The sequence below is a fragment of the Pogona vitticeps genome, chromosome 4 (assembly GCF_051106095.1).
Source record: "Pogona vitticeps strain Pit_001003342236 chromosome 4, PviZW2.1, whole genome shotgun sequence".
Classification (NCBI taxonomy): domain Eukaryota; kingdom Metazoa; phylum Chordata; class Lepidosauria; order Squamata; family Agamidae; genus Pogona; species Pogona vitticeps.
The window spans coordinates 136,103,695-136,130,769 of record NC_135786.1 but is presented as its reverse complement, the minus strand read 5'-3'; the positions used below and the strand labels follow the sequence as shown (position 1 = coordinate 136,130,769).

General features: G+C 43.3%; 2 protein-coding genes across 6 annotated transcripts in view; both read left to right on the top strand.

Moving 5' to 3' along the window:
• The window catches only part of SRD5A1 (steroid 5 alpha-reductase 1), a 47,844-nt gene extending 28,422 nt beyond the window's left edge, over positions 1-19,422 (top strand). For both annotated transcript variants that reach the window (XM_078392568.1, XM_020795594.3), the window contains exons 2-5: positions 6,772-6,938; positions 11,529-11,630; positions 13,337-13,487; positions 16,713-19,422. In XM_078392568.1, the coding sequence (XP_078248694.1) occupies positions 6,772-6,938; positions 11,529-11,630; positions 13,337-13,487; positions 16,713-16,779 (487 nt within the window). In that variant the 3' untranslated portion in view covers positions 16,780-19,422. The remainder of the gene's footprint in view (positions 1-6,771; positions 6,939-11,528; positions 11,631-13,336; positions 13,488-16,712) is intronic.
• A 6,188-nt stretch (positions 19,423-25,610) lies between these two features.
• The window catches only part of TENT4A (terminal nucleotidyltransferase 4A), a 56,687-nt gene continuing 55,222 nt past the window's right edge, over positions 25,611-27,075 (top strand). For all 4 annotated transcript variants that reach the window (XM_078392567.1, XM_020795589.3, XM_020795587.3 and 1 more), the window contains exon 1: positions 25,611-26,587. In XM_078392567.1, coding sequence (XP_078248693.1) covers positions 25,716-26,587 — 872 coding nt within the window. In that variant the 5' untranslated portion in view covers positions 25,611-25,715. The remainder of the gene's footprint in view (positions 26,588-27,075) is intronic.

Below are 27,075 nucleotides of genomic sequence, written 5' to 3'. Positions count from 1 at the left end.
TACCCATGACAGTAGATTTTCAAAAGTCAGAGGATGAAAGCAAAGACTTTAAAGAACAAGAAGTGTACCAATCAGCAATTGGAAGTTATTGAAGTCCTGGCAGACTGTCTCCAACATTTCCTTCCTGTGAGTCCAGAAGATGTTGATGACGACTTTCAGACAGAGGACAGGTTTCTGGTTTACAGGGGTTGAGGAAGTGTTGTTCCAGGTCAGCCATAAAGATAATTTCATACTGCAGAGCTCTGTTTGTGACCATAGGAGGTATGTGCTACTGCCAAAAGCGAAACAGTTATTGGGGTTGGGTTTGTTAAAGTTCTGGAGCAGTTCCTCCCTTTTGGGGGGAAATGACAACTGAGTCTCTTTTTGAACATTAACAGGTTTATTTGGTTTAACATTAGGTGACTCCACAACTTCTACAGATTCAAACAAACTGATATCCGGTAACTGTCTGTACTGTACAGTGGTGCCTCGCTTAACGACGTTAATTCGTTCCAGCGAAATCGCTGTAGAGCGAAAACGTCGTAAAGCAAAATTAAAAAGCCCATTGAAATGCATTGAAAACCGTTCAGTGCGTTCCAGTGGGCTGAATAACTCACCGTCCAGTGAAGATCCTCCATAGGGGCGGCCATTTTCGCTGCCTGTAAAGCGAGGAATCCATCCAAAAACACAACGGGGAGCCATTTTGAGCAGCCGGTGGCCATTTTGAAAACCTGACGATCAACTGTTTTGATCGTCGTAATGCGAAGAATCAGTTCCCGAAGCAGGGACCCAATCGTTGGGAAGCAAAAAAAGCCCATTAAAACATCGTTTTGCTATCGCAATTGCGATTGGAAAAACATCGTTGTGAAGCGGATTCATCATTATACGGGGTAATCATTAAGCGGGGCATGACTGTACTGTGGGGACAACAATTCTGTCTTAGAACTGACAGGATTCATTGGGGGGCTGGCCCAAAACGTTCTCGTCCAGTGGGCTTCCTAATCAGAGCACTCAGGACCACGCAAATTGTCCCACAACAAGGGTGTCTATCCCAATCTCCCTCTGGTGGTGGCTGGTTGAAGGAAGAGTCCGGACGAATCACCTTCCTTGAGGGACCTTGTCCCTGCCGAACCATGACCGTCTATTCTAACGGATCCACCCATGTCCCCCTCTCCTTAGATGTATCCAGATCAGGTAGCAATCTTCCTACCTTAAAATTAGGGAAGTCCTCCAACAACCCTTGCATTCTATCACATTCCAATTCTTTTCTCTTTCCCCCCTTTTCTTCTCCTTCCTTCTTTTCTCCTCTCATCGGAATTCTGATTCTCTCTTCCCCCTTCCTCTCCTGTTTCCTCCTTCCACACGGGGAAAATTAACTCTTCCCCTCTTTCCCCCCGCCTCTTCCACCAGAGAAATCTCAACCTTTTCCCTCTTTCCTTTTGATTTCCTTCTCCTCCTCTACATCCAGCTCTTCACTTTCTGTTATCTTTCCTGCCTCTAGTTCTCTTTGCATCTCAGGCGTCTCTAGCTGAGGGCACGGCTCACTCTGTTCTTTCTCCTTTTTCTCTACAGCTCCTTCACAGTTATGTATGAGGACCAAATTGCACAATTTAGTAGCCAGATTTACTGTGGTTTGATTGGGGAGGATATTCTGATGGCCTTTAGACTATCTTGGTTGAGAATATTGGTATAGAGTGCCTGTACCTCCATCGTGGCCAGGGTAGCATTGTCTGGAAAGTTCTCTTTGGTCTGTAGTTTCCTTAGGAAGTTGTATAAGGATCCGACTACACCAGAAGAAAATGTGGGAAGTACTATCAGTTTGGGGCAGGTTAATTTGCATTCTTTTCTTGTTGACTGCATGTCACGAAGCAACATGCAAATGAACCTGAAGTCTGTCTCCCCCCCCCCCCCGTTCAAAAATGCGATTACTTGAACCATGCAGAAAAGCCATCATATGGATACACACTGATAGGAATAGCGAGCAAAGCTTCTTAGCAAGTTTTTCTCTCTCCCTAAAAGACAGCTAAAGGCAACCAAGTCTGCCAACTTTTTTTAAAATTGAGAAGAGAAAGCTAGCACACAGGAATGCAAGCAAAGCCTGCTTTCAAGATTTCAATGTTCTCTTCTTTTTTTAAAAAATGGCTTAGAGTGAGCAAGCCCTCTTTTTGATTGTAACAGCTTAGGGCTAAGCTAATGAGAGGAGGAAGCCTTTTTTATGGCTTAGTAGGCAGTTCCCTTTTAACTATGCCACCTGCTGAATGTGAATGTTTGCATTTCCCATGCTGTGTAGTCACATTTTCAATTACAACTTCAGCGGCTTATTTACTTGTTCATTCTCTAATGTGATTTATTCCATCTTCTGCCAGCAGTGCCGCTTTGCTTGCGCATAGGGCAAACAGAATAATAAAGACCCCAAACAATGAGAGTACACAAATGTGATATCAGCAACACACAGAAAAGTTTCAAAACTGTTCAGAACTGTTTCCGAACAGTTCAACATCTGAGGATTGTTATGGATCTCAAGTGGGCTATGGTAGAAAAAGGATTTAGAAAGGAAGAATCAAGAGGAAGGCAGTGAAATTGGCTACATGGACAAATATCAGTGCATCTCTGAGGGCCTTAATGGAGACCAAGCCTTCATAGCACACTACATGTATTAATAAAACAGCTTTCTGTAATATATATTTGATACACACTTCTTAAGAACATAAGAAGAACCCTGCTGGATTAGGCCAAGGGCCCATCTAGTCCAGCTTCCTGTATCTCACAGTGGCCCCACCAGATGCCTCTGGGAGCACACGAGACAACTAGATCCCTGTCTCCTGATACCCCTCCCCTGCATCGGGCATGTGGAGGTACTTTCCTTCTAAGCCTGGAGATTGTACATCCCCATCATGGCTTGTAAACTGCGATGGACTTTTCCTCCAGAAATCTGTCCAGTCCCCATCTGGTGATAGGCCAGATGCCATCACCACATCCTGTGGCAAGGAGTTCCACAGACTAACCACACGCTGGGTAAAGAAATATTTTCTTTTGTCTGTTCTCACTCTCGCAGCACTCAATTGGAGTGGATGTCCCCTGGTTCTAGTATTGCGTGAGAGGGAAAAGAGCTCTATCCACTTATCCATCCCTTGCATAATTTTATACATCTCAATCATGTCCCCCCTCAGGTGCCTTCTCTCTAGACTAAATATTTATTTATTTATTTATTTATTTATTTATTTATTTATTTATTGTACTTATACCCCTCCCATCTAGTCACAGACTACTCTGGGCGGCTGACAGCAAGCCATATTGAATTCATCTATCTTTGCAAAGTGACGTCCTGAGCATCTTTCTAACACTGGGCAGTTTCATTCTGCGCTGCCCCTATAAAAGTTGCCACCAGTTCTTTATTTGATAAATTTTAATTTTCTCCAGTAAATAGTGAGAATAATAATAGCGTTTCATTTGGAACTAATTTTTATTTGTTATTTTTTTCTAACAAATTAATTACAGTACCTTATACCAGAATACTTTTACTTTTGGGCAAACTAACCACATATGTTCTAATGTTACTTTATAGCCACATTTTCTCCAACACAATTCTGGTATCTCTCTCTTAATTTTAAGTAGTTTGGTAGAAAATAAGTGCCACCTATGGAATACTTTAAACATACTTTCTTTACATTTTGCTGATACCGATTTGTATTGTTGAGTATTCCGTATTTTTTCCAAATATTTTCTGCTATGTCAATGTTTACATTTATTTCCCAAACTGTCTTTGGCCCTGTGCTGCTACCATATTCTTTTTCCAGAATGCTTTTATAAGGAAAGTGTTTGATGTCAGTAATGGAGTGGATAAGGAGTGGTGCCCTCCAAAGTTTGGGGTCATCAGTATGCAGATGACACTCAACTTTCTCTTTTCTTTCCATCAAAATCCAAGGAAAAGTGTTTGATGTCAGTAATGGAGTGGATAAGGAGTGGTGCCCTCCAAAGTTTGGGGTCATCAGTATGCAGATGACACTCAACTTTCTCTTTTCTTTCCATCAAAATCCAAGGAAAAGTGTTTGATGTCAGTAATGGAGTGGATGAGGATTAATAAACTGAAATTTAATCCAGACAAGACAGAGGTGTTCCTGACCAGTTGAAAGTTAGAGCAAGGAATTGGGATGCAGCCTGTGCTGGATGAGGTTGCACTCCCTCTAAAATCACAGGTGCACAGCTTGGGGGTGCTTCTGGATTCCTCTCTGAGCCTGAACACGCAGATTTCAGCAGTGGCCAGAAGTGCCTTTGCACAAATAAAACTAGGGTGCCAGCTCACCTCTTCCTTGAGAGGTCTGACAAGGTCACAGTGGCACATGCTGTGGTTACTTCCCACCTGGATTATTGTAATGTGCTCTACATAGGGCTGCCTTTGGAAAGTGTTTGGAAATTTCAGCAGGTCCAAAACACTGGAGCCAGATTGTTAACTGGGGATGGTTACAGGAATTACATAACCCCCTGTTAGAACAGCTGTACTGGCTGCCGATCCATTTCTAGGCATAATTTGCTGATTTGTAGATAAGATGATGCCTGATAATGAGGAACAAATTGATAAAGCTCTTATAAAAGCAGAATATTCTTCTAGATCCCCATTATTAATGATTGAAAATGCAAGCAGGCAGGGAGCTTTAAATTATTTTAAAATCAATTTAAATTAGAGTCACATTATGGACGCACACCAGTCTGCACAAGGAAAAATCAATGAAGCACTATAGAATGTATCAGCTGTAAAATATGTGAAGTCCTCTAGAAAACTGGGAGTAGTAAATTATTTGGGTTGCTGACTGACAGTGACAATACAAGTAATTGGTAACAGATGTGGGAGATAGTCGATAAGCATTCACATATTCCTGTAGTATGATGTACATGTTATAACTGATGTTGTTTCTTAATTACATAATGAAACTGGAAAGCTTCCAGAAGACATGCAGATGACCGAAATAAGTTACAAAACATGTAAAAGCTTCTTATATCATAGTTGTAGTCTTAATGAAGAAGCAGGAAGAGAAAAATTGCAATAGTAAAACTCGATGAAATCGAATGGTGATCTCCTTTGAAAGTTACCCCCCCCACACACACACACACGTTATTCAAGAAACAGCATCTTAAAGTGCCCAGAACTGTGAGGAACACGGTCTCTGAGAGGAATGACTTCTCAGTTCACCTATCAAACACCCTGAAGATTTGAAAACCAGTTTCTCCAGCCAGTACTGCCTCTGAACCAGACAAGCAGTGCAGTGTCAGACAATCCTTTCCAAATGGCCAATTTTTTTTTTAGAAAAATGGTTTTTGAGAAACAAAGTGTTACACCCGGAGCTCGGTGTCTTAGCTAATTTTATTAAGCCAAGTCTCGAGCAATAATAAGCAGTTTCTTGGAGGAAAGGGCAACAGGTTTGTTCAGATAAAACAAGTGTGCACTTGGGTGCCCAGCAGGGTGGGGACCCTGAAATCAACAGGGTTAAAGTTTTTATGCAGTTCTAAAAAAAAGAAACAAAAGTATGCAGCAGTTCATTGGTCCTTGAGGAATATATCCATTGGTTTGCATCTCAGCAAAGCAGTTACCCATGGACAGAGCAGCTTATCTCTAAGGAATGTTGAATCTTCCTTTCCAAGCACTTCTTCTTCTTTGGCATTTGCTCCCTCCTTACAGAAGTGTATTTCCACTTACAAGTACAAAAGAAAGGAAAGCAAATGATTTTATCAATAAACAATAGGCATTTTATCCCTATCCAATTCATACTACTGCAAATCTATTGGATCCAAGACTCAAAGGCAGAAACATAAGGGAAGATAGCTGACGGCTCCAGGGTCTCCCGGCAATAACTCCAAGGCTAAGTTGTCAAAATAACTAGAAAAAAGCTGCGGTATATTTCTTCAGAAAGGCACACCATAACTGAAATTGAGGTGTAAGCTTCTCTTGTGAGCTTCCCCAGTGGGCATTCCCACCACTAACCCTTCAAGGGAAGACCAAGGATGATTTCACACTTCCTATTAACAAGAATGTAAACTCTTCCTGATCTTAAGGATAGCTGCGTAAGTGAGGCAGGGTGAGGGTCTCAGTCTGAGTGGCAAATTCATTTGGTATACTAAAAAGTGTCTGATTTTTAAGGGATTATTGAAATAATCTGTGTAAGTACTCTGTCTAAGACCAACATGCAAGCTGTAGGTCACGTACATCGCCCACTTTGGGGGAATTGTTGGACCTTGCCCGTTACTCTCCCTCTCTCTGTGCACACACAGATAGACAGACAAACACAGAGACAAAAGAATAAAGAAATCACCCTCTTGGAAACAATTCTACTAAATATTCCATAGTGGAGAAGCTATGATAAATGTAACTTGATAAAGACACTTGCAGCACTTTAGTGGAGAACGCCCTTTCCTTCTTTAAAAGGACATTATATTAATTCCCCGCATGGGATAAAAGACAATTGGTCATTTCCTCTGTTGGATCTTTTATTGCTCTTGGGGAATTACTAGCCAAATGACAAAATGAAAACTATGCCTCTGCTGCAAACTTGTTATGTGTCTAGGGCATCTTAAAAACCACTCTTACTGAATGCTACTGCTGTCTCTACTTCCCTTTTGCAATATGGAGGAGATAATGCTGATCTACCTCACAGCCTCCCTTGTCAGGCTGTTCTGAGGATTACTGAAACAGTGCACATCAGTTTGTGTTATACATTATTAGCGTATTGTTATGTATTGTGTTGTTATTTACATGAAATTGTAATTAAACGAAAACCATACATTTCATATTTATTCCAGATCATTCATCTTTCCTTTCTTAATTCGTGGAGGAAAGCCAACACCATTGATTCCATTTTTGCTAGCATTTCTATTTTGTTTGTGTAATGGGTATATGCAAGGCCGGAGCTTGAGTGAGTATGTGGAATATCCATCAAACTGGCTAATAGATCCACGTTTCATTTTAGGTGAGTTATGTTAACTACCATATATATATGTATATATATAACAGGCTTTGAAATATCTGAAGGCATCACGAGCAGCAGTTTCAGCTGTTATCCACTTTCAAATCTTATTGGGACCCACAGCGAGAACACCTGTATGGCTCTCCATGGAGGCTTGTACATAAAGATGGCAACTTTAAGTGACAGTTTAGAACAGGCCTGTCCAACCCGCGGCCCAAGGGCCGCATGCGGCCCAGGTCAGCTCGTAATGTGGCCCAGTGCAATTTTTTATTTTTAAAGAAATTCCAAAGTTTCAAGTTACACTGCCGGCGCTTGCGGCCGGAATGTGGTTGGGGCATGTCACAACAGTAGAGGGGGAAAGAGGGAAGGAAGGAGTGGGAGGGGAGGGGAGGGGACAGGGGGGCTGCGTGGCTGCCACCGGAGTCGAAGCTGGCAGCCTCTGCTGAGATCGCAGCTGGCGGTAAGTGCGCTTGGAGCGGGGCTGCGGAGTACGGCTAGGGCTGCCCCCCCTTGCGGCCCAAACCAAATGTATGTGTGGCCCAAACCAAATTTCATCGTCTAATGTGGCCCAGGGAAGGTGAAAGGTTTGGACGCCCCTGGTTTAGAACATGAGTCAAAGATGCCACCTTTGGAATGGACAGCATTCCTTCCTCACATTAGTCAAGATGGCATCACTATACAATTGTATTTGGCTACAGAGAGCATACCCCCCCCCAAAAGTATTGGTAAGGTTTATTAGTTACAGTACCTTCCAAAATGTTAAAGAAGAGTGTGAACTGAATGTAATATTCAGTCCTTTTCATTAGTTCAAGGTGAAGGTAGGAACCTGTGCTCTTCCAGATGTTTTACAAAGCCGGTCATTCCTGCCCACTGGCCATGCTAGAGGGCAGATGGAGGGTTATGGTTCATTATGGTGTTCACCAATATTTACAGGACCACAAATTCTCTCCCACTGCTATCAGGTAAATTTTGGCTCTGCTGTGCTTTTCATGTAGACATGATTCACATTTCATGCTGGATGAGCTATTCCACTGTCATTGTTCTGAATGTATTTATGTGCATGCTTATCTACTTCCTTGGCATTATATTTAACAATAATTTGTTTTCATGTCTTTTGTAATGGCTGATGTATTATCGCCTAGATAGACGGGCAGCAGAGTGGGTTTGATTTAAATAAAAAAATCAGTTGATTTTATCCATCTTGACTGGCAAATATATTGAAAATTCAGATGTGGAGCTGCTACCATGTTTCAAGTCTCTAACGCCAAAGAAGCAATCCTTGCAAAAATAATACCAAGTCACAGACAAAGTCACAGAAAGGATTTTTCTCTTAACCATTATAGCCATATTTTCTCAGGAGCTTTTGTTTTTCTTTAAAAAACAACAAAAACTCAAGTATCAACAACCCACCACATTGCACAATGTAGGGCTGATGTGTACTTCAGAAAATCATCCATTTGGTTTCCTACCTTGTGAGGGCCCATGTAAAATTTTGAATGTTGTGCTTTCCATCAAAAATGGCTGCAGTGGAGATTGTGCCCATTCACAAAATGGCTGCTATGGCAGGCATGGAGTTCAGACCATCAAACTGAGACAGAGAGGTACCTTGCCCAGAAACTGATTACAAGGGAGAGGTGGATTCTGAGCCTCAAAACACAAAACCATTAATTTGCAGCTAACTTTCTACTCCAGCTAAACACTCATATTATATTATTGAAAGCCAACTTTCTGTGTCTGCCAGCGAACATCCACAATCCCCATCTGTTTCCCAGGTCACACATGCACACTCTGAGAAAGAGGGGTGGAGGGCACCACTACCATGATAAACAATAACTGAGCACTGATACTGATGAAAAACAGACGGGTGGGGGGAAACAAGGCATATCCTGCTTTACCCCAAGCCCAATTGGCCTCATTTTCTATCTTTACCTTTTCCTGCCCTTCTGTTCCACAGCTTTATCTGTTCTATGACCCCCAACCCCATGTGTGCCAAGGCAAGCAAACAGCCTGCTGTGGATCGTTGCTGGCCTCTAGGAGCATACTGGTACCCAGAACATCATGTGTGGGACATCTGGCTATGCCGTTTGGCAGACTGATTCCTCCACCTGCCAATATGGAGTTAGTGACTTTAGCCCATTGCCAGATTAGCATTTTCTGATGCAGCCCATGCTACTCTAAAAGTGCAAGGGAAATGCTATACATATCACCTAGAAAATTTGTTCCTTTCCTATAGCTCTTATGGCCCTTGTAGACTAAAGAGGAAGGCAAGAGACTGGAAGGTAGTATCTTCTGAACTATTCCATAGCTGCAAAGAGAACGCCTGTCCTTTGATCTTGGACCTGATAGTGGAAGAATGGAATGTGCTCATAACTTTAAACTAGAAAAGGTATAGAAAAGTATGCAGGTCATATGCAGAAGGCATGTAGCCACACCCGCGTCCTAAATACAGACTACTTGGTCCCATTTGTTTTTTACAACCTTACTTCTCAGTTTTATATGCTTGTTCTTTTGTGACCTCTGTGATTAGTTACACATTTGTTCAAGGCAAAAAATAGGTGTGTTTGTTAGCAGTAATCCACTGGCAAACTGATGCAGCTGTAGCAGAAAGGAGCCACACTAATGACAGGTCAAGGGAAGCCATGTAGCTTTTAGAAGCGCAGTTTCAGGTGATTGCAACATTTATACCTGGAATGAACTTAGTACCTGTGGCAGAATGCATTACTAAAGGTAAACTTATCAAAGAACAGAAGTGCCAAGTCCTTCTAAAAAAGAAAGAACATGATACCACAAAATAAGTTCTGCCTTACTAAGCTTTTGGCGTTCCCTGAGTGTCTATAAACATGTAGACAGAAATGAAACTGTAAACTTCTGAAAGGCCCTAACCAAAGATGTCTGAGGAAAGTGAGCAGTCAGGGGGTAAGAGCAGACCTTGTCTTATAAGTTCCTGATTAAAGAACAGAGAGAAAAGAGGAGGAATAAATATTTAGTTTTTGCCATGGATCTGAATAGTGGATCCATTTTGATTTGTAGGATAGAAGGTACAACAGTGGTGGAGGCAAGGGTGACAGCCTAGTAAACCCTCCCTCTTTCTTCTTACCCCCACACACTCACACATAGTATTATGAGGCTGGACCTTAGCATGTGGGAAATACTGGTGGCAGGTCCTTCCCTCCCCAGGTAAGGAGGAAGGTAAGAGTGGGTTTGCTGGTTGTAACCTGAGTGTAAGGTGGGTACAGCTCTATTTGCCCAAATGGACAAGCAAGCCACTGCTCCCAGGGATCATGACTGAGTACCCTGCTGTGTGATTTGTTCATAAATGAGCTGGAGTGAGGGGGGAACTAATATGTAGCCAGGCTTCTGAAAACACTAAATTCAGAGGGATTAGAAGAAAAATGCGCTGGAGCTTTGCAATGTTTGTAGTGGACAAATTCATGGAGGATAAGAGTGGTGACATGTCACGATGGCTGTATATTATCTTTGCTATCAGTAGCTGTGTGCTTCCTGCATAACATCATTCGGGAACACAACTGGGAACACTATTGCATTCATGTCCTGGCTGTTGGTTTCTCATAAATATTTGGTTAGCTACTGTGGGAACAGAATGGTGGACAAAACAGGCTGCTGGTGTTACTAACCCTGGCTCTTCTGGTCTCAGAGCCTTTCTATTTTTCCATGTGTGTGGGTCATTTAATAAGCAAAAAAAAATGCAGATAGGTGCATTGGTTCATTCAGAAAAAGTCCCAGTGGTAACAATAGCATCATAGCTTTTGGGGTTTTTTTCCAACTGAGTCACAAAGTAGTGAGTAGAGATGGGCACAACCCACGCTTCGGCAGTTTAGCCCAGTTTGGCACAGTGCTGGCACAGGTGTTCCACGGTTCCTGCATGCTTCCCTCCCTGCCTCCTCCAGACGATGGCCTTGTCAGACGAGGACACAGGGCAGGGAAGCCTGTGGGACTGCCTCTAGGCACGTGGCTGTCAGAGGAGGCAGAGGAAAGAAGCATGCTGTTGATGAGTGAGTGGGCGATTACCCAGAGGAAACAGGAAGGTAAACACATGGCATCTACATAACACCTGTGTGGGTGCTGCACTGAACCAGGCCAAACCACTGCACCGGTCATGCCCATCTCTAGTAGTCAGCTAGCCTTCGAGTTCCACAGAACACTTCCTCCAGTTGACTGTTAAATGGAAAATATTACAGTGTTTCTCAGTGTGTGTAATATATTTCTGGTAGATGGCATGGTATGGCCTGTAAACAGAGCAGTCTTAGGAGTATGGTTCTGGAAGCTCTTTGCAGATTAAATGGAACTTTGTGCCCAACACAAAAGCTCTCATTGCATGAAATCATATCATACTAGGAAAAAGCAGCAGTGTTTGCTTTCCCTTTGAAATAAAAGTCAGCAGTTGCTTAGAACTATTTCTAGCACTGATCAGCTGATAATTTAGTAATTCTATCCTAGACTTCTACAGAGTAATGAAGCAAGCAGTGTACTATAGTTCAGATGTGTATTATCTCCTGTATGCTTATAATACGATTTTCTTCTTTTTAAAGAAATAAATATTTTCAAACTAGCATTTTCTTATGATTTCCTTAGGTTTTATAGCATGGATAACTGGTCTGGCAATTAATATACAGTCCGATCATATTTTGAGGAATCTTAGAAAACCGGGAGAAACAGGCTATAAAATACCAAGAGGTAAGTAATGTGCTATAGAAATCTAACACGGCAGGTATGTTTAATTGAAATACTTCTTACTGGGGTGAAAAAACTTCATATCTCCCCCACTCTGGTTGCCCTGCACTGGCTGCCTGTTTGTTTCTGCATTGATTTCAAAGTACTAATTATGACATATAAAGCCCTAAACGGTTTAGGACCGCAGTATCTGGTGGAGTGCCTTCTCCCACCTAGATCTACTTGAATCACTTGCTTTAGTTAACTTGGGTGGCTGAGGGGCCTAACGCCAACAGAAGCCCGAACAGAAAGAACACAAAAGCGGGCTTTCTCTGCAGTGGCCCCTTGCCTTTGGAACAATCTCCCCCAGAAATTTGTCTGGCTCCTCCGCTGGGTGTTTTTAAGAGCCAATTTAAGACCTAGCTCTTTAGGTAGGCTTTCCCTCCTATCAATATCTAATTTATTTGCTATCTTCAATTGTACTAATGTTGTTTTGTTTTACAGTGGTGCCTCACTTGACGAGGATAATGCGTTCAGTTAAAATCACTGTTAAGCGAAATCCTTGTCAAGCGAAACGAAAAAGTCCATTGAAATGCATTGAAAAACGGTTCAATGCATTCCAATGGGCTAAATACCTCAGCGTCCAGCGAAGATCCTACATAGGGGTGGCCATTTTCGGTGCCCTATCTAAACATTGTTTTGCGATCGCTATTGTGATCGCAAAACATCGTAAAGCGGATTCATCGTTTAATGAGGTAATCATTAAACGAGGCACCACTGTATTTTATTTTATTATTCTTGAGTGTTGTTAGCTGCCCAGAGTAGACTTCAGTCTAGATGGGGGGGATATAAATTAAATAAATAAAAATAAATAAAAATAGATATGTTGAGCAAAAGATTTAAAATCTTAAAGAGCTTGCTGGTGCAAAAACTCTCAGTCTCTAGGTACTGTATTTGTGAACTCATTGTTACGGAAGTTGGCAGCTCCTGCAGTTCTCTTATCTAATAGCGTGGGAGTAAGCCCTATTAAGATAAATGGAATTGACTTCTACACAGAGACATACAGTATAGAGTTGCACTTTGAACATTTTTCTGTTCACTACCCAACAGAAAAAGATCCTTCTTGATAAAAGTTTTCTCCAGACTCCTTCAGTTGGTGTCTAAGATATGGGTTTGTTTTATTGGTACTTAAAACATTAAGGCTGAACTCATGTTCCCTGATTCCATTTATTGCCACAGGAATTAAGTGCATGTGTGTGGGTGGAAGGGAATGGAGACAACAAACCTATTTGATGTTTTTGAAAATAGAGTTACTGCTGCTGCCTCCACCAGTGCAAGCCAAATCAGCCTCTCCTTTTCTGTAACCACTTAACAATAGTACAACAACATTCAGAGGAAAATAATTACTGTACAGTGACAGCTATTCCCACTAAGTGCTCAGTGCGTGTGCAGCTGCCTGCCAATTGTGGCACTGTCAAGTCTACTCAAAACTAAGAACAGGAAGTCCTTAATTTTGAGAATGTTGCTTATCTCTAAGGTTTGAGCTGAAAACAGATGTGGTTAGACAAAAATGGAAACACCATGACTTAATTTAATGTAATATTAGAATTGTTGCACATAGAGTCCTTAGTTTCAGCAGCTGGATTTCAGGTAATTCAAAAAGCTTTCATGTTCAAAATAACAAGAATATTAATTCCACAGTCAACATTCAACTAAGTTCTGTTCTTTAGGAGGAATGTTTGAATATGTAACTGGAGCAAACTACTTTGGAGAGGTTCTTGAATGGTTTGGATATGCTCTTGCTTGCTCAACCATCGAAAGTGTAGTTTTTGCCATCAGTACACTAATCGTATTGGGAAACAGGGCACATAAACATCATAGGTAAGTTTCCAGAAAATCTAATTTATCTTGAATATTCATTTGAGATGATACGATAGTGATTTTTTCACTACAAGATTATCTATGTATGTGTGGTCTCAGTGATCAATTGTTGATAGTTAAGAAGTTGAAATCTGTATTTCTTGTCACACACTACGTTACAAGAGAGCGCTATGGTAGATACAAGCATTGACTTCTTAGCTAGTGGCAATTACACTATTGGACTTAAACTGGTAAATGTAAGTAACAGGCTTCTTGCCAGTGTTCCCTTGTTCTGAATGAGTCCTTCGAGGTCTACATCTTTTACCTGTAACTTGTTGCTTTCAATAAAAAGTTGTTTCCTCCCTCTCCCTCTCCTCTCTCTCCCCCCCCACCCTTTTGGGAATTTCACTGCTTTTAAAAAAATAGGAACACATAGATATCAGTGTTGGGAAAAGAATGTATGTACTGGACAACTTGAGGTCTTTGAACCTGATGTATAAATAAATTAATTAAATAGTCAAAAGTAGCAAATCACTCACCGATTTCTCCAAAAGAGTTGGATCTCAATGTAAACCACAGTTACTGAGTGGAGGAAGTTGCCCTTTAAGCCTGTGTCTTAGAGGCAAATCCTGCATCCTATAAAATGTTACTCACAAATCTTCCCTGCACAAATCTTTGCTGCCCAAAGCCTCCCACCCAGGCATTATATTTGGATGATATTCATACTGGTATGAGAGCAGGCGAAGCTCCAGCGCAAGGGTGGAGAACATGTAACCCCCCAGGGCGTTTTTGCAGCCCCTAAGGCCACCTCAAAAGGTCATCCAGTTAAAAAAACTCATTTTGGCAAAAAAAGTTATTTCATGTTAAATAAAACATGCTCAGCTGAGAATCAGTTAAGTACTGTAGCAATTTGTTAACACCAGGCTAACATATCCTTGCTGATAGTCATTATTGTTACAAGAATTATATGAACATGATACAGGATACTTTTTTCATCTGCTGTCTAGTAATCAAGTTATCTGGACTAGCCATGTCTATTGTCCTTGAAGAAGCATATGGATAAGTTCTGATCTATTGGTACAACAATGGGTTGGGGGGCTGTGGGGCAGTGAAGAGCCACTCCTTGCCCCTAGGGAGCGGAGCAACACCACAGTGGTTCGTCATGGTCTTGGTCAGTGACACATATGGGTACCCTTGTTGCTCTGAAGAGTCACCTCATCAGCTGGTGATCTTATTTCTGGGGAGAGTCCCAGCACAATGAGCAGTGCTCTCACTGGTGACAGTGCAACTTCTCTCCTCCGGTAAGTGAGCTTGCTAGTCTACCCATATGTGTGCTTCATGGAGCCACCACAAAGGAGGACAGGTTCTTTACCTGTAATTATGATTCTTCAAGGCATCATTTGTGAATGCAACACATCCTGCCCCCATCCCTCTATCATGCTCAGCTTATGTCTGGGGGGGGGTGGCTGTTGGAGGAGAGCTGGGTGAGAGGCATTAAGGGAAGCTTGGTCATGGTACAGTGGCATGTGGGATGAAGGAAATGCTTCTCCTTAGGCTCTAGAAAGTTCTGAGGCTGCTTTCTGTGCAAGCACAGAACCCATGTTTGTGAATTCATGGATGACCACTTGAAGAAGTAAGCAAACTGTCCATCATTTGTAGGGTAAAAAAGAGGATCGCTAATTTGAATGCGAGAAGGGAAATTAAAAGTAATACAGTAACAATACACAGCTGCTATCCCCTGTGATATACAGTGGCGCCCCGCACAGCGAGGTTAATCCGTTCCGGATTAACCTTCGCTGTGGGAAACATCGCACTACGGAACACAAAAAGGCATTGGAACGCATTAAACAGCGTTTAATGCGTTCCAATGCCATAGAATACTCACCGCTGTGCGATGTTTCCCAGGGGCCGGCAGCCAAAATGGCTGCCATCAGCTGTCCGGCGGGTCCAAAATGGCCGCCGGAACAGCCGAAAGGGGCCGGGCGCAGCGTTTTCGCGCCCTTAGTAAGCAAGGGGAGTGCGCGAAAATGCTGCCGGAAGCCCCGAAATGGTTGCGGGCAGCCATTTCAGGGCTTCCGCAGCATTTTCGCGCGCTCCTCTTGCTTACCGAGGGCCCGAAAACGCTGCGCCCTGGCCCCTTTCGGCTGTTCCGGCGGCCATTTTGAAGCCGCGGAACAGCTGATTGTCAGGTCGCAAAGCGAAGGTCGGTAAGCAAGCAGCTTACCGACCTTGGTTCTGCGATTTCCCGCCTATACGGGCACCGTTTTGCGATCGCATTTGCGATCGCAAAAACGGCCTCGTAGAGCGAATTCATCGCTCTACGAGGCGCCCGTTGTGCGAGGCACCACTGTATGTGCATTTTATTATTACCATTTCAGGAAGTTTACATTCAACTTTGTAGAATTTAATTTTTTTTTTTTAGTTTACTCAAAATTCCCCTTTGATTTGCAGAACCTTTTATGAAAACGCCTTGAAAGAGTTTTAAAAGGCAAACAGAGATCAAAGAGCTCTTTCCCGATCTCCCTTTTCGCTCCTGTAAAAGTGTCTTACAATGTTTGGAAGCTGTTTTAAATGATTGCAATGGTTAGACCACCTCCTGAAACCTATGCAAACTGATTTTGGTGTTGTTCTGACACTTCGTTAATTTATGATGATTTTTTGAATTTTCTCCATTGGAAACCATTGGATGGTCTGTCTAATGGTTTCCAATGGAAAAAACAAAAAACCATCATAAATTAACGAAGTGTCAGAACAACACCAAAATCAGTTTGCATAGGTTTCAGGAGGTGGACTAACCATTGCAATCATTTAAAACAGCTTCCAAACATTGTAAGACACTTTTACAGGAGCGAAAAAGGACTTCGCAAAGCCATTGGAATGTATTGAGTCGGCTTCAATACATTCCAATGAAGGAAACATTGTTTCACACAGCGATGTTTCCTATGGGGATTTTCACTCAGCGCTGGCAATCCGTTCCAATTGGAACGGATTAACCGGTTTTCAATGCATTCCTATGAGACATGGTGTTTCACAGAACTATGTTTCACACAACGTTGATTTTTTTGGAACCAATTAACATCGTTGTGTGAGGCACCACTGTATATATTTTCATTTCTGAAGGTTTAAGGACATGCTTGGACATGTCCTTACAATTCAGAAGTACAGTTACGTAAAATATTTAATTTTTGGAATTATGAACAATTCAGACCAAATGGCATTGTTCACTTCTTCTTGCTTCTTCTCCAGGTGGTACTATGAGAAGTTTGAAGATTACCCACAGACAAGGAAGATTCTAATCCCATGGGTGTTCTGAGCTCTTCACCTTGGTTGTCAATTCTGAATAACTCACGTTACTTAGAAGACACTGACTAAATTACTTCTGGTGTTATTGCAGAAAAGAGAGGTTGACGGATACGTGTTCCATAAGCAATTGTAACGTAAAATACTGCACTGGATGATAGAGCAGTAACACATTTTATTTACTGCTTATGTGAAGTGGTACATTGAACTGTGAAAGTCTTCACCTGTGAACCTGGGAAATTTTTATACCTCATATAAACATAAGAAAATAGCTTATTTCTAAGTAATATAATTTTCATAATCATATACTGTATGTCTATGTTTTAGATCAGTAGTTCCCAACCCTGGATAACCCAGGTGTTCTTGGACTGCAATTCCCAGAAACCCTGGCCAGCACAGCTGGTGATGGAGCCTGCTGGGGACTGCAGTCCAAGAACACCTGAGCTACCCAAGGCTGGGGGCCGTTGCTTTAGACGGAGAGCTTCGTACGGCAGGGATTGGTCTTCTCTAACTTGTTATATGCTGATGGTGCTTCATCATTGGGTAAGACAATCCATTTGAAATATTCTTAAGTGATATCTGCCATACGTATGTATTTCAATATATGATAACTTTAATGTTATATTTTGCAAAACTGCTTAAAGAAAAGGGGCCTATAATACTTCCAAACAATGCCTAGACATTACTATAATTAGTTATATATTTGTGTCACATACAGAGGGAAATCTAAGTAAATTAGATATGAGATGGAAAAGAAGGGCTAAATATATTAGGTAGAACAGTTTGAACAATATAGAACTATTCCATCACTGTCTCCAAACAACTCTGACTTAACCTGGCACTGAAAATGAAAGCAATAATAATCTCTCTCTCTCTATATATATATATATGCAAAGCTGGATGGGTCCTTATGGATCATCAGCTCCTGTCAAAGTAGCACAATGTGGAATTGAACTCCACAGCCAGATGCCTATACCACTGAACTATCCAGAGTAGGTGCTAATTGGGTGCTCTCTAGAGCTCAAATGACACCCAGGACGTTTTACAGTGTGAAGTCCCTCATTGTTTGGGAAGTACAGTAGGGTTTAAATATTTTAATTAAGCAATGGCATGTTAAAAAAATTTTTAAACTTGTAGAATGCATAACAGCATAATTGTATTTAGTTTATTTTTAGGCTGAGGTGAGGTCCAGGATGAATTATGCTGTTGGGCCCCCTCTTGGTGCTATCTATGTATTGCAAGGGATGAAGTGTCAAACTCTGAATTTTTAGGAACCACCCATCCAAGTTCTTATCCTGGGTCGAAATAAGAACAAGGGCCTTAGATGACTATTTTCACAAATAGTTAGATTTAAATAGTGACTTTTCTCTTAATTTGCCTCATTCCAGACTGAGCATAGGGTATGCAATCCAGTTGGGATGGGAGAAGAGCTTTAATCCCTTGGCCTCCACTGTGGTACCATTTCACTGAGCCCCCCTCTCAATCAGCAATTTTTCATTCCAAGACATCATCCATTTGAGTTTTTGGAATATTTTTTATTTCTTCAAGTCTAGTGCTGAAATAGCTGGATGATGTGGCCATGGCCCTCCATTCTCAATTGCTTGCTGTGCATGTCCTATCAGACAGCCTTTTTGTATCGTGCAACTCAGCCCATTCCCCTTAAAAGGTTTTGCTTTTTATCTTTCTTAATAATCACCTAAACAAAAACTGAATGCACTTGGTAAAGCTTCTCTTGCTTGATAAAGCTTGTCCTTACTTCTTATACCAGTTGCTTCCTCAAATGAGTTGACTTTCTCTCTAATATTATATACCAATATGATAATGCATATGGGTGAAACAGAAGTATGGAAAGAATTATAATATAAAAAGGAAAATTCTGTTGCAGAGAAAAGTGGGAATGCATTCAGGAGTGAACCTCTGGTTTGTTTTCAGCTGCATGCATTACTTCTGCTGCTAATTTCCCTTTCCTGCAGTTCGAAAGGTCCTATTGCACTGCTTGTGTGAGTGACTGAACTGATCATAAAAAATGCAAACAGTTATTTATTCAGCCTTTAAACTTTGCATGCTCCAGGAGTATAAGTTATCTTCTATTAACATCTGTATCACCCCTATTTCACTACAGTTACACTGCTGCCACCCCCAGTTAAGATGTGAAGACCTGGGAAGAGTTACCCAGGATTTCCTTTTCAGGACTTTTTCCCCTGGAAAAACAGAACATTTTGATTAGAAAATATTTTATTTTTGAAGGATGAATAATATGTTGAAGTAAGGTGTTCATATATTGCTGTTTATTGCTCTGATTCCCCAACAAGGATTTGTATCCACACTTAAAATTTGGGGTTGAATCTAACATTAAACTAGAGATAAATGAGTCTTAATCGCAGCTGCCTTAATCCCAATTATTTCAGTGGGTCTGCTTTAGGTAGAATTTACATTGGATGCTGTCCAGAATGCTGGAAAGGTAGTTTCAAATGCTGAAAAGTATTTGGTCTACAAATGCAACTTCATTTTCTGATCGTCTGACTCCTGTTACTTGGTACCAAGACCTTTGCATGACTCAGCCTTGGATACTTTTTTACATCTCTCCACCTCCTGATTCTTCTGTCTTTGGAACTAATATAATGAAATAAAAATTAAACTGCAGTATGTGAAAGGACACAGACAGTCTGTCTTAGGGTGCAACCATACAGGTATTTTGTTCTGCTGTTTGGTCTGCTGTGAGACAATGTAAAATGTCAGTGTGTAACTGCACCTTTCTAAAACCTCACAAAATACTGAAAACACTCAAGTGCAAGCCATTGTTCCTTAGTAGCACCAACCCCTTGATCTATCTGAGTGAAAACACAACTATAACATTTTATTCATTTGAAAAAGACAAACATATTTAAAAGTAAGCACAGAGCTTCTAAAAGAATAATAATGTGAAACAATCCCATGGTAAAACCAAAACAACACTCATTCAGAGACTGAAGCAGTTAAGAATCAGACACATGGAAAAATAATAAAAAGCTATCTTAATCTATACTTAAGATGGGTCCAGCCAGTGCACATGAGAGCTCAACAGAATAAAAAGCATGGATTACATTTTGAGAGATGAAGCAAAGCATAAACTGATTCCTTGCTGCTTTAGGCTGCTGCTTGAGTGAAACATTCTTCTGTCTCGATTTATATCTCATCATCCCCTCTCTGGATGGCTCAGTATTTCAACCAATCAGATGGTGTTCTTTCCTAACTAGCTAACTGGTAACTTCTGCAAAAGGAACTAATCAGATAGCACAGCTACCACTAATGTGGGTACCATGAGAATCCAAAACAAAAGGCTTCTCATAACACTCCAAGGTTACAGATAACATTTTTGAACAGGTAATGCTAAGTTAATTAGAAGGTATCCCCCTCTTCCCATCCAACTCATATGCAGCTACCAAGAACAAGCTTTCACAGACTTGAGGGAATAAGTTGATTTTTTCCTTCCTGGTTTCCTCACAGTTTCTACTATGGTTGGAAAAAAAATCACAACGGCTTATATCCTATAGGCCTATATTCAACATGAAATGAAATGGCAGGAGTGAAAAATTCCCACTAATGCAATGGTCCCCAATCTTTCTCAGTCACATGCGTGAACAAGCACTCTCTCTCATGCACATGCGAAAGGGCGGCACAGTGCTTGTCAGTGCGCGCCTGCGCTTGTGCACAAAGGCCGGAGTGCTAACGGGCTATGTGTGGGGGTGGGGCGGGAGGTCTGTCTCAGCGTCCCAGTCTGTCTCAGGCCATGGACTGGCACTGGGCCACGGACCAGGGGTTGGGGACCTCTGCACTAATGTACTTGATAACATCTTTGCACGAGAGGTTGTTCAGTAAGTTGTAGAATTGCTGCATAAATGCATGGGCAGAACTGTATTGAAAGCCAAAACTGAATTACCTATGAAAAGACTCAATTGCAAAGATTAAGGCATCACTGTGTACAGGTTGCTTTTAAAGGGCTAATTTGGTTTTGCACGTAAATTTGTGACAAAACTCTTCATTCATATGGAAATGGTAAATCAAAGCAAAATAAAGTATAGTAACCTCTAGAATAACCTCACTAGGAGCAGAATTGATGAAAATATGTGGAGTAGCTATGAGGGCCATTGGACAGATAGGTTCTTCTTGTGGTATCTTGCGAGTCACACCAGTGGGTTCCTTCTGGGCCTACATGCACATCTCTGGAACATTCCAGAGTCTAAAAAGTGAGTTAAATCACACCCTCTCCACTGTCTTCTCCTCTACACTCTGTAGCTAGTCCTTAGTTCCCTTTCAGCTGCTGTTCAGGTAACACATTTGGAACTTCCTAGACCAGCAGAGGCAAACCTTTTTCGGCTCCAGTGCCCAAAATGAGGGGGGTGAGGAAGAAACCAGTGGCTGCCGTGCCGCCCGGAAAACCAGAACTGGAACAGGAAATGGCAGTTTTAGGGGGAATCATGGGGATGGACAGGAAGTTAAAGGACCCAGAACAGGAAGAGAAAGGGGGAATCCCAGCTGCAGCCACTTCAAAAGGTTTGCAGCGTGCCAGAAGGGCTTCGCATGCCAGCTATCGCACGTGTGCCATAGGTTCGCCATCACTGTCCTAGACCCTTTTCAACCTGATTTTTGTAAATAGTTCTTACCTCTTCTAAATAATTTATCTGTTCTTCGTCCATTGTCATTCTATGTTTGTGGCCATTGTGGATCTTCTGTATTAAAAAATACATTGTTATTGTTTTCAACGTCTTTCCTGCCTCTTATGGCCCCTGTGGGCCCATTTAAGAAGTATATCTCTTGCACTAATAAAATACTTCTCACTGACAGACTCCAAGCACCTATATTATTTGGGTGAAGGGCATTAAGCTCATCACTGCCAAATTTGTTGAAAATTTACAAAAATCTGCCACCTGTTCTTTTAGAGTTATTGTCGCTGCTTTTAATGTTTCTGTTTTTGTTTTATATGGGTGTGAGGCTGAGAGTAACCTCAAGGATACTCTACAGCAGCGATTCCCAACCTTTTTGGGACCATGGACCAGTTGAGGAAGGCAGGGCACCCCCGCGCTCATGCACCCCCATGAAGGAGCTCAGGCTTGAGCACTCTCTCAGGCTTGTGCGCTCTTGGGCACATGTATGAAGGGGTGGGTGAGCATGTGGGCATGTGCCAGCACATGTACGATCGTTCCCCCACCCCTTTGTGCATGCGCTGGAGCACCCGCATGCCTGTCTGCCCCTTTCGCTTGGGGGCATGCATGAAGGGGTGGGGGAGTGCTCACACCAGCACTGGCATGCATGTGCGATGCAGCTGGGGGGATTGCATGCAGGGGGCTGAAGGTCTGTCTTCGCAGCCCAGTCTGGCTTAGGCCACGGACCGGCACTGGGCTGCGGACCGGGGTTTGACAACCTCTGCTCTACAGAGTGTACCATCCATCTCTCATCAGAAAGACAGGATGAGGCAGAAGCTATTGTAAAAGGATTATAGCCATTGAAGATAAAGACAGAAACACCAGAGGGCACCAATTGGGTGGGACAAGGGGAGGATATAAAAGAGAGTGATAGGAAGGGAAAAGGGTGTTTGGAGAAGAAAGGAGGAAGCTTCTTGGGCACAGGAGGAGACATTGAAACATGCGGAGGAGTTAGTGGAGATGAAGATCCCTGGACAGAGGAGTGGGTAGAGTTTAGAATCCCTAAAGAGTATGTAGAGGGAAAGTGGAGAAGACAAGTATATAGAAAGCCACCCTATTGGGGGGAGACAGAAGAAAGGAGACAACAGAAAGAATATAAAGCTTGGTAGCAAAGAGATGAATAAGAGGGAGCAGAGGAGATGTACAGAGAACCCTGAGAGATCCCATGGGACCAGCCGTTTCTGAGCACAAGTTAGGCAGAACAAGGTCAAGAAGGTTTGGGAGCCACAGGTGGGCTGGGTTTACCACCCTCAGCCATGATGTTAATGGACAATATATCTGATGGATAAGGCACCATACCGAAATGGACCCACAAGGTTGCAAGTTCTTCCCCTGTATCGTTCCAAGGAGACTTACCATGTTTTACTAAGGTTAAGACTTATGACTTGTTGTTGAAATCAGGAATAGAAAGTATGAACATAAATGAAGCAGATGATTTTTTAAATAATAAACCTCCTGTTTTATTAGAAGACTTTGGTGTACTGCCTTCTTCTTTGAAGAAAAACACAGTAAAGGAGGTAAGAGACACAGGATGGGATCACAATGTGTTGTAACCCGCCCAGAGTAGTGCCATGACACTAATGGGAGCAGTTTACAAATTGAATGAATGAATGAACAAATAATAAATAAAACAGCCATCAAGAATACACAGCCTCAGCTGAAGTTTTACTTTTGGAAGAAGTCCCTCCAAGCAATACACTATCAAACCCAAAGGCAACCTTGGTCTCTACAGTCTTGGTTTGTAAAATGCCATCCAAGCAAGTACTTATGAGGTAATTCAGTTGAAAAAAAGCTTGGGTAGTTTACCGTCCCAAGCAGTAGAAGCTGCTCAACAAACATCTGCCCTTGGTTCTGAAGACAGATCAGCCACACTGAAAGTAGCCTGAATACCAAAGTCAACCTCAGTAATGAAGTCAACTTTGTGCTCAGTTCAGAAGGGGAAAAAGCTACCTATTCAGACAGTAGCCATATTAAAAAAACAAACTATCAGAAGTCGAAAACCCATGGGGCAACGGTTTCTCAACTTTCACCCCAACAATGCTCTCCAGAAGGCAAGGAACATGGGGACTTGATATTTTTAGGATCTGTTTCAAAGGATGAGATGTCTCAAGCACAGGCCTCTTCACTGATCTTTAGTCGCTCCCTGAAATGGAAACAACTAGTGCAGCAGGCTTGCCACTCTGACAGCCCCAGGGTTACACAAGAGCAGGGTCTGTCTACCTTTCAGGATCAAGCACATCCCTCTTCTTCCAAATCTCAATCAACAATAAAAGAGAGGTCTCCAAAATAGAAAAGGCTTCATAAGTTGCACCACTCACAAGGGATAACAAGGAAGGCTGTGTATCCTTTGTCCTACTACTTCAATGCCATGTCATGTTTTTATTTTGGTCCATAGATGCATTTTTACCACCTTTCTTAGAATACCAGGGGATGCAGGGAGAACTTTAGACTCTCTCTGGGGTTAGTCTAAGCATTTACCAAAGTCAGCACCATTTGCTCATCAGTTTATGGCCTACAGAATGCCAGCACAGAAATTGCTGAATTTGGGGAAACATTACAAGCATTCAGGGTTGAAATCCCCCGAATCCAAAATATTTCATAAACAATCACACCATACCAAGCATGTTCCATCCCAGTGGGTTTCAAGATCTCCAGTCTCAATTGGCAACTATCAAAAGACAATGTCTCGCCCTTCCAGATCGGTGACACTCAGGAAAGAGCAACAGGGAGGCCAGTGTCTGAAACCGACAACATACAAATGCAAGTCTATTTCAGTGTCCTCTTCCTCACTGAGCAAATCACCAACACCAGAACCCACTTGGAACTGAAGATCCCAAGAACACTCAATGTCAGGATCTTCTAAGGCAAAACAATGCTGAAATTGAAGCTCTCCAGGAGTGCCTAACCTCAAGATCATAAGCACAGTTGGATTCAAAGTACAGTATCAAAGGATGTCCTTCATATTTATCTATTTATCTATTTATCTATTTATTTATTTATTTATTTATTCGATTTATATCCCGCCCATCTGGTATATTCTACCACTCTACATACCTACTACCTCAGTTAAAGATAACAGCTAAAAAAGCCAAAGACAAATGCCATCACACTTTTGATCTCTGACAATTATTATCTAAATGTAACAGTAGATCAAATACCTCAGAGAAAATGGATAAAACGCATTAGATCAACTTCCATTCCAACAAAGGGAAAGAGGTACAGTATTAACTTTCTGCAGATCAAAAGAAAGAAACTGTGACTGATAATTCCTACTCCAAAACTTTGAACTCTAATAATCATTTTTTGATGACTCACTATCCCTTTCATGACCAGTCCTGAGTCAGATTTTGGGTGCATGAACCCTCTATCACCATCAGAGGACATCAGGTCATATTCTGACCTGATGCTCAGGATGGCCAAGTCATTACAGCTAGAAGTCCAGCTGCCACATCCACCAAGATCTGATCCCGTATATTATCAAATCAATAAGAACTCGGCAACTTCTGTTCACACTGGTGCGCTACCCTTTTAGATTTGGTTCAGGAGTCCTGGCAGAAACCTTCCACATCACGACGAACTGAAAACCTATACAGTACAAATTTAATGACAAAAGAAGCAACCTTCCTGCTGAAACATCCCCAACCATATTCTGTTATTGTAGAGGTTTCCCAAACTAAACCAAAGAGACACTATATAGCACAGCACCCGAGCAACTAATAATAGGAGGGCAACCTAATTTGAATTGTTCAAAATTTTTTGACATAATGCTTTAAAATATCAGACCTAAGCTTGGGGGAGGGAGGAACCACTTTTCTGTTTTCCCCGACAGTCTGTTGCTGGCACCTGCTTTCCCACCACGGCTGTCCTAAAATGCTATATAGCTGAGCTTCAGGAGAGGAGTAGAAAATTAGTATCCGAAGGGACCAGAAAGTTTCGTCCTAAAAACCAAGCGTCTTGCCGGTGTATAACTAGTGTACTACTAGTGCGCGCTTGTATTCATTCTCTTCCCCCATCGCTCAGGCACCACGGACCGCTGCCACGAGCCCTTCCCTTGCGCACGCGCAATAGAGGTCAGGGAAGGCGGGGTGGAGGGTTGGCTTTAGGCCGTTGTACAACACTCGGGTCGTTGGCGCCGCCTCTTCCTCCCCCCCACCCACCCACCCCCACGCGCCCCGCCTCAGATGTTGCTGCCGTCGCCTCTCCACGCGTGTGTCTGACAGGCCGTCGGAACCGGCTGGAAAGAACCTGAGGCGGGACGGGCGGATGGATGGATCCCCGCGTGGCCTGGATCCAGCCCGAACAGAAAGGCCCCGCCAATGCGCTCTGGATGCAAATCTGGGAGAATTCTCAGGGCCGAGCTGGCGGCGGCGGCGGCGGCGGCGGCTCCTCCTCCTCGCCTTCGCCTTCTTCTCCGTCGTCGTCGTCGTCGGCTCCGTCTTCCTTCCCGCCAACAGCTCCGGCCCGTTACTCCCTTTGCCGCTTTAGCACGACGCCTCACTCGGAAGCCGCCTCCGTCGCCGCCGCCGGACCTCCCTCGTCGCCTCAGCCGGTCTCCTCCAAGCCCTCTTCTCTGCTCCGCCTTCTCCCGGCCCAGACGGCGGAGAGGCGGACGCCGCGGTTGCTGCTGCTGCAGAAGTCGCCCTCCGTCTCGTCGTCCTTTTCTTCCTTCTCGTCCTCCGAGTCCGGCGCGGACAGCCCCGGCGGCGGCGGCGGCTCCTCTTCTTCTTCCTCGACCTGCGGCCGGGCCGGACCTGGGACACCCCAGCCGCCGCCTTCCCCCGCCGCTTGCAAAGCTTTGGAGGGCTCGGCCGAAGAGGGTCCGCGGAAAGGAGCCAGGAAGGAGGAGGAGGAGGAGGACGAAGGGCAGCAGAGCCTAAGGCCCTCGGCCGCCGCCGCCGCCCCTCATCATTACCACCGCCACCACTACCACCATCAGTACCACCCGGGCCGTAGGAAACGGGAGAACAAGGCCAGCACGTATGGCATGAACTACTTGCTGTCGAGCGGCGTTGTAGGCCGCGATGGGCTCGGCCCGGCTGGCGACGGCGGCGGCCCCTGCTCCCCAGCGCAGGCCGGGTGCAACCTCGCCCCCCTGGGCACGCCTTGGAAGACGAGGCCGTATAGCCCCGGCATACAAGGGTGAGTCTTGGGGTTTCGCAGGGCACTCCTCTCCGCCTTGTGCAGGTTTGCAAGCTGAAGGCCGAAGTAAATGGGACAGAAGGGCGGCGAACGCCTCGCCTCTGGTGCTTATTTTTAAATAAAAAACTAGCTTCGGGGGGGGGCGTTTGTGTTGGGAGGATGGGGCTGCCCTGCGAAGGTTAAGTGTTCCCCCCCCGAGGGTCGCCCTCCTCTTTACGTGTGTCGTCCCCCGTATTTGCACTAGAGGGGAACAGCAACTGACGAGGGAAATGATGCAAAACGGGAGATCCGAGCCCTCCCCTAGCGTGTGGTGCTGCTTTGAATGATGGCTTCCTGCTGGCCCCGCCCCATTATATTTAAGTTTTATTTAAACAAACTGCAGGCGAGCCCCACTTCATGTTTAGTTTGGCCCTAAGAGACCGTTTGCTTGCCTGAGAGCATCCAGTGAGTTAATGACAAAACCATACCACACCTTGTCTTTTGAAATC